Source organism: Symphodus melops (genome assembly GCF_947650265.1).
Source record: "Symphodus melops genome assembly, chromosome: 16".
In the NCBI taxonomy this organism is placed as follows: domain Eukaryota; kingdom Metazoa; phylum Chordata; class Actinopteri; order Labriformes; family Labridae; genus Symphodus; species Symphodus melops.
The window spans coordinates 9,806,534-9,814,117 of record NC_136706.1 but is presented as its reverse complement, the minus strand read 5'-3'; the positions used below and the strand labels follow the sequence as shown (position 1 = coordinate 9,814,117).

General features: G+C 40.1%; 2 protein-coding genes across 2 annotated transcripts; both read right to left on the bottom strand.

Moving 5' to 3' along the window:
• Positions 1 to 224: 224 nt before the first annotated feature.
• On the bottom strand, positions 225 to 4,336 carry ess2 (ess-2 splicing factor homolog). The gene is made up of 10 exons (XM_079364147.1): positions 3,922 to 4,336; positions 2,944 to 3,112; positions 2,760 to 2,837; positions 2,430 to 2,599; positions 2,124 to 2,241; positions 1,854 to 1,987; positions 1,635 to 1,737; positions 1,387 to 1,496; positions 1,182 to 1,297; positions 225 to 1,017 (listed from the first exon to the last, which is right to left on the bottom strand). The coding sequence occupies exons 1-10, from the start codon at positions 4,066 to 4,068 to the stop codon at positions 738 to 740; spliced, it is 1,425 nt and encodes a 474-aa protein (XP_079220273.1). The 5' UTR covers positions 4,069 to 4,336; the 3' UTR covers positions 225 to 737.
• Positions 4,337 to 5,669: 1,333 nt separating this feature from the next.
• On the bottom strand, positions 5,670 to 6,929 carry LOC306836835 (uncharacterized protein; the record flags this gene model as incomplete). The annotated part of the gene is made up of 3 exons (XM_079364148.1): positions 6,298 to 6,929; positions 5,968 to 6,209; positions 5,670 to 5,747 (listed from the first exon to the last, which is right to left on the bottom strand). The coding sequence occupies exons 1-3, from the start codon at positions 6,527 to 6,529 to the stop codon at positions 5,670 to 5,672; spliced, it is 552 nt and encodes a 183-aa protein (XP_079220274.1). The 5' UTR covers positions 6,530 to 6,929.
• Positions 6,930 to 7,584: the final 655 nt, after the last annotated feature.

Sequence of the window (7,584 nt, the reverse complement as noted above, 5' to 3'; positions counted from 1 at the left end):
TCAGTGTAAATCACGTTCTAAAATCTGCAATATTCTGTTATTTATTATTCACTTTTTGGTTAGATAGTCCTTGGCAGCAGTTTCAGGTGTTAGAAATTACTTCATAGAAGTAATCAATCTTTATGCTGATCTTCTCCTGTATTTGTAAGTCATAAACAGAAATCAGTGTAGATGCAATTTCTTTTTCTTTTTTTTTTTATTATTTACAGTTTTCTTTTTAAATGTACAATGTTGAATAACATTAAATGTGATGTTGGGGAAGTCTGATAGGCCAGCAAACTGTAACATTGAGTTTTTCTATGATGCAGAGACAAAAACTGATATGACATGTCAGAATATAAGGACACCTGGGCCCCAGCTGTTGGATGTTGTGCTTTGAAATCTGTGTATGTATGTATGAATCCGGCTACTACATTTTCAATGTAAAAATTAAAACTAGACATGAGCTGCTTAGTTAGTTGCTGTACAAACATCCATGAAAGCTTCGACTGGAAAAAAAAATAAAATTATAAAAAATTAAATAAAGTGTGGCCACTACGTTGTATTTTACATTTATCCAAAGAAGTGGCCATAAAATGAGAAGATTTCTTCAGTCCTCTGTACATTTCTTCAGACATACAGTAGGAACGTGTGTTTTGTCGTTTGGGGAAAAAAAAGGATCTGTAGTTTAAAATCAAATCCTCTCAAACACATTCAGTCTGCTCTCTACAATTTCTGCAGAGATCTTCTACTTGTCCTTAAAAATAGTCTGCGGCTTTTCGTCTCTTGGGCAGCTCCAGCAGATTGTCTGTGAGTGATGTGATGTCCTGGGAGCTCGGTGTCTTGGCTTTGTTTGGCGTTGGTGTGCCTGAAGGTGTGGACGGGCCACCGAAGGGAGACTTGCAGCTGTTGGCTCTATGCGAGGGTGATGGGGTGTAACTTGCTCGCAGTGCTTTGTCAGTGTATTTACTAGACGTCCGATTAACGAGTCTCTGCAGGGCAGGGGTGAGGGCGGGGCTTAGACCTTTGGGTGTAAGACTGCAACACAAAGTTTGATTTAGCCACTTGGTTTAAAATACTGGCAACCATTTATTACACAAGTAAAACAATTACAAACTGAAGCTATACTTCACACTTTAAAGAAAGGAGTTAACAAAAAAAAAGCTGTATTCACTAAGGCAAAATTAATCTAATGGCTTTACCTTGCGAGATTCTCTGTAGCTTTTCGCAATGCTTCATGTTTCTTTGCACGGTTTTTAGCGGCAGCTTCATTGGCCATCTTTAGACCCAGCCTCTCTCTTCTTCCTGGTTCTGGAATCTTTCACAAAAGAACACGTTTAGTGTGATAAAATCATTTTAAAATCAACCATAAACAAATCCTTACAGACAGCACTGAAGGTTCAGTACCTTAAAGGAGGGACCATGGTTTCTTTCGACATAAGGGCTGTCTGATCCATCCAGACGAAACGGCGTGCTCTCGATCTCTCCCCAGGTCATTAGAGGCGACTCGGAAACTCCTGAGGAGACAGAAACAGCTTTCAGAAATCGTGGTCCAAATGTAGGAAGAACTCTTGAGTCAGTCAATGAAGGTAACATTCATCTTCATCTGACCCAGGGCTGTTTCTATGGTGAGGAAGACGTAAAGAACCACTTACCAGGGGCAGGGGAAGGCATCGTTTCAAAACCGTATCCGTTCACTGTTGGAGATTCATGAGGGATGAGCTCTTTCCCATCGGGGCCTACTTTACCCTGTTTGAACTGGACAGAAAACCACACACACATCAGCGACAGAAGACATTCCTCAGACCGAAAGCAGTCCAACTCAACGTCGTTCCTCATTTCTTCACGTCATAGACTACATTCCTCAATCATACCTGTGCATTGAGGGCTGCAGCTTGCTGAATCTGACTTTTGTTGAGAGCCTTGCTGAAGGGGTCTCCAGCAAAGCGCGTGTTCTTGTGAATTACCTCCCTCGGCTTCTTAAATAAAGCATCTTCGTCCGGTACACCTGATTTATAAAAACGGAAAATGGATATCAAATTGACATTTCTCTCACAGCAGAATGTCATCAGTTCCATGCCTTCAGTAAGGATTCATGTCAATGAAAAATATTCTGAAATGTAATCCAAGTTTGGTGTTCTCACCCTCTGGATAATACATCAAGGCATTCTTTGCTTTGTACTCCCATGTCTCAAGTCCAGCTTTGACACATTCAAGCGCCCCCTTCTCTACAGATGGTAAGGCAAGGTTCTCTTCATGGCGCTGGGGGAAAAAAAAGAAAAGAAAAAAAATCAGAATGGTCATTTCATTGGGTTCCACAATTTTAATAGCTGGTTTCCTGTCTCAGAAAGCATGCATCAAATATTCTGTTAATCAGTTAAGCGGCACTTCCATCAGTACATGCAGAAGTTTGGGACTGAATTGGTGCTTCAAGCTGTGTTTGTACCTACCTGTTTATATTCAGCCTCAGCCTCATATAACCACGAGTGCTTCATCTTCTCCTTGTCACTGGCCAGTTCCATTATCTGTTCGAACGACGCGTTGTCTTCACTGGTGTTTTTAGCGAGGAAACGATCGAGAGAAGGCAGCTCTTTCTCTTCCTTGTCATCATCTTTGCCTTCTAAAAACACAAAAACAAAACTAACAGTTACATTTCTGTTCACCATTTGATTGTACACTTATTTCAATATCACTGAGAAACATATTTAATTAGCTGCGGACAGATTTTAAAGTTCATACAAACGGTCTAATTAAGCTCAGAACATTCTGTTGGATCTTACCTCCATCTTTATGGCCGACAGTGGAGGAGGGAGAACCTGCGTGGCCCACTGGCGTCTCAAAGCTCGCCGGCGTCACATCTAATGCATGAACAAAGGGGCAAAAACAAAGGGGTGTGAAGAACAACCAGACTAAGCTTTGTTTCTTTTAAGTGGTATATTGTATGTTTGCAAGGGCAGTACTCACAGGGAGCGTTAGAACGTGGTGTAGATTTAGTCAAAGACGATCCATATCGGATGGAAATCTCTCTCATTCTCCCCAAGTCGCCATTTTCCTCTGCGTCAAGATAGTCCTTCTGCGCTTGCAGTTTAGTCACATCTGGGAAGAAATCCCTCTGAATGATCTTCTCTAAATTCTGTTGACATCAGACAAGAAATTAGATTTTACTTTGTTTTAGAAGAGATGACCACATGTTCTTTGTAAATATACCAGAACTAGGGCTGCGGCGGAATGGACCAGAAATCACTTCTTAATCATTTGTAGCTGATTGCAGATACACGACATGACGATATTTCTTTCTGACAATAAAATAACAAGAACAAAGACGTAAGTTGTAAATCAAATCCTCATGGGCCGATTGTCAAATATCACCACACACTCTTATTAACAGCCACCTTCACAACGTCAACACGCAGTGGGTCAGAGAGAGAGATGAATGGTAGAATGAATAAAAGCACACTTTTGTAAAGTGACAAACTAGCTTATATCTCATTTGGAAAAAAAAATACACACACACACACACACATATATATATATATATATATATATATACACACACAAAGAGTTCATTTATCGCTTAGCCCTACCTGGAACCATTCTTTCATTTGAAGTGCATATTTCTTTAAAGAAGTCCTTGACATATCATGCAGTTCAGTGTCTAAACATTCACTCTGAACAATATATGCAAAGAAGGCTCAAGGAGACATTTTGAATCTCTTGACTGGTTCAAAACTTAGTCAAGTACATATGACATACAGTCGTTTTTGGAAAACATGGACATTTAACACTTAACATCTCACGTTAACTATCACACACATCTATTTCAAAGTTTTGTTTACTGATAAATTAAGCCTTTGAACTGTTTGAACTAATGTATTATTACTATTATTTAGCATGCTAACACTGTCGTTTGTTCTAGCAGTCGGATATGAAACTACCAGGTACCTCAATGTACTCCTCTTCATCAAGGACCTTTCTCTTCATCTTCCCCTTGTCTGTCTCTTCGGGTTGGGGTAAGAGAGCCACTGTTGTGGTCGTCGTAGGGACGAGAGTCCCGGACAGTGATCTCCTCACACTCGCGCTGCCCTCCATTGTGGTTTCTGTTAGCCTTTTAGGCTAGCGGCTAAAGCGTCACTTTTTACCAAAAACCGACAAGAATTGAGCCGATTGCCTTTTTTTTTACTCGAAAACACAGAAAAGTATCTTAGACGTGCCTCATCCAACAAACAATTAAAGTGTGAACGCCACCAACACACCAAAGAATTACTGTAAGCTAACTTTAGCACATCGTAAAAACAATGTAGGTAGTAACCGTGTTGACGTCACCGGAAGTTTACTTCCTCGCAGATTTTCTTTCTTCTTCTTGTAGATTTTGTGGAGGTTAAGACGCATCTAGGCGTATTGCTGCCCTCCACAGGTAGATAAATGTCAAATATCATGTTCTGTCTTTGTGATGTATTTTCTACAGGTAAACAAGCACACATTAAACTGTTCCTGCTTGATTTAAAAACTTCAGAGACCAGGACCTCACCTCAGTCCTGTTGCCCTTCCTATATTTGACGATATAAATTTTACTCTGAATTAAATATAATTGTCTGATTGTTCCAATAGGCCGGATGTGACGATAACATCAGTCCTGTCGTTTTTTTGTTTGTTTGTTTACAACTTGTCCACCTTGTCCTTTCTCTACAATGCTTGTATGTGCTGGAACTCAAATGTCATTTGAGCCCTGCATTACCACCCATGCATGTCTGAGTCTTATTTCACACGTTTAGTCTGGGCTAGATGATGCTGTTTGAATCACTGCATGTCAGCTCTTTGCTTGACCCATTCTACAGACATTAAGGTGGCATACAACTCTACTGTGTACACGTTCATGAAATCTCCTTCAAGATTTCAGTGTGGGATTCAGTTTCTAAATTATTATTTTCCTGAAAATAATTTAATAATATGTATATTCCTTGAATTTCCCTCGGGATCAATAAAGTATCTATCTATCTATCTATCTATCTATGTGTACATGTCTATATATTCAAATACTACAATTTCTACCACTGCTGCCAGGCTACTACTTATCATCATTACTATTTATTACTAAAGTTCTATAATATATAAACCAAGCCAGACTTATCCAGGTCATCTGCCTAAAAAACAAAAATATTTAAGCCCCAAATGTTCCTGTCATCATATTTGATTATCTCTTGAGACTCATGACAGACAATCTCAGACATTTGTCAAGTTTTGAAAAACTTGAAAGTTGTGAACATCTGGATGATTAACTTTTCCCCCAGCACAAGCTTTTTGCGATGAACAAAAATAAAAGGAAAACAAAAATTAAATTCCTCACCCAATGCCTGGTTATAAATCTACAGTATGTGGATGTTTTGTGGCTTGTGTGAAAGAATCACCTTCTTCCCTTATCTAAAAACAAATTTATTTGTTCTCAAGGACACTTTTTTGCCTACACACAATTATAATGCACTTACAAATGTAAGATGTAATGTTCAGGAGTTGCATCACATGGTGTCTGTTCTTCTATCATGCACTCAAAGTGGCTTCAGTCATGATACTGGACTGGCATTAAAAATCATGTTTGATAATCAGTATCCATAGCAACAATAAATCCTTGTATCACACACACACACACACACACACACACAGTCGTACACATTTTACTCTTTTTTTAATGGAATTTAGTTTTCTGTGTTTCCCACACCAAATGACAGTCTTTTCTGACGCCTCCACTTTGCTCTTCGGTTTTTAAACCAAACCTGTCAACAGAAAGAAAAAGATGATTTTTATTTGTTTCTATCGTCATGACATACAGTACAGTACTGATGGCACCTTGTTTATTCTAATTTGAACAGATACATACAACTGCATTGTGTATCATATTCAGCGCAGATGTTTCATTTCAACAAAACAGAGAGAAGATTCGGTTTAATCTCGAGGCTTTAATGTCAAACTATGTCATCATACTTGCATTCATACCTCTACTCTTTCTTCTCTTAAGTGAGTTTGTTGTGCTAGTCTCTCCCTCGTGTTCACATCTGGATATTGATTCTGCAGGAACAGCTCCTCCAGTGCGTCCAGCTGCTCCTCTGTGAAAATAGTGCGATGTCTCCTTGTTCTCCTCTGCACCTGACCAGGTCCCGGTGACATCTCATCTCTGTGAGCATCTCCAAGCCTGCAGGGGTCTGTGAGCATCGCTGGGGGCCATCCGTACTGACAGACTGCAAGGGAGGGAGGAGATCTGAAGTGAGCATTACTGAAGTATATAAATCAGCTAACAACAGGTCTCCGAGTAGGTGATGCTCTTACCTTCATGGATGAAATCAGTCTGGAAAATGTCTCCACAGTGGGAGCAGCAGCAGCAGCACATGCAGGCATGATGAACAGTCTCTGTCTGGCCTCCAACAGCACACAGCGCCTTCTCTTTTAATCCATTTGTCCCACATGACCGCCTGTCTCCATTACTGTTCGGATATTTGCTCAGTATGTTCTCAATAGTGAAAGGAAACTTTTGTCTTTCCATCCTGATCAGCCCATCCATCTCCAAAGAAATCCCAAGAAAACAAAAGCAGTGAATATCACAAAATATATCGACAGCAAACCCTTTTTCTGAGAGGTAAGGCTCGGCTGCTCTTCTGCTTCTCTGCTCTCCACAACATCAGTCAGGCCCTTATAGTGAAATTGGGAGGCAAAAAAAAAAAAGTAAAACCATAATCCCCCCGATGGACCAGACACATAAAACGGTTGAAACTTAATTCCTAGCTAATCTGGGCAGTTTTGTGAAGAGGTTAGGGAGGACAGCAGATTCCGTTAATCTTACCTCATTCCTTTTCTCCCAAAGAAATCAGATTTCAGTGCATACAATGAGAAGTGGAGAGCTCCTTAGATCCTCATTGTTGAGGTTTTGGAGAAAAGGGGATTGCCTGGTATTAGAAAACCTGGATTTAAAGATGATTTTTTTTTAAATTTATTTATTTTTTTGCTGTGCAGAGACTTGTGCATGCTGAATTTAAAGATTAGCTGTTAAATGTACTTCACTTTTCTATTTTTCCGGATAAACAAATGATCACAAGCAGAGTCTGACAACAACAGTATTTATGGTTACATACATTAATAAGGCAGATGAATAAATCTTGCAAGTGACAGGTATTCGCGACACTGAGAGAATTGTGCCTTATACGCCAAATAAATTTAAAGAATAAACAGAGAAATGTCCGCGGAATGTGGTTTGTATTCCCAAGCATACAAAGTGTTTCTTATCTATGTGCTGCAGTATTTCGCAGCAGAGTATTACAGGTTAAATTCAAACCCCCTCCTAAATAAATCCTGTGATTTCATACATCGCAATAAACCTTTTTTTCCAGTCAGGAGAACCACACTTCATATACGGCTCAACTGAGGGACTGGTGTCTAAATCCCGAGCTGGTCTCTGAGATTTGGTGCCGGTTCGGGAAGGCAGAGGAGAGGAGGATCTGTTTGCCGCACGTGAAAAAGTTCAGTGCGCGCTGTGGTTCTCACGGGACAATCCTCCTAAGTGAGTGGATGCGTCTGTCGGTCCCTTATTTCAAGCTGGTTTTACGCGCGCTCATCATAGCG

What these genes read in the sequence shown, in the direction of transcription:
- ess2 (XM_079364147.1), bottom strand. Translation starts at nt 4,068, where the DNA reads ATGGAGGGCAGCGCGAGTGTGAGGAGATCACTGTCCGGGACTCTCGTC. An exon ending in ATGAAGAGGAGTACATTGAG is followed by an intron (nt 3,113 to 3,921) that starts GTACCTGGTAGT and finishes TGATGTCAACAG; the next exon opens with AATTTAGAGAAGATCATTCA. An exon ending in GCTACAGAGAATCTCGCAAG is followed by an intron (nt 1,018 to 1,181) that starts GTAAAGCCATTA and finishes TTTGTGTTGCAG; the next exon opens with TCTTACACCCAAAGGTCTAA.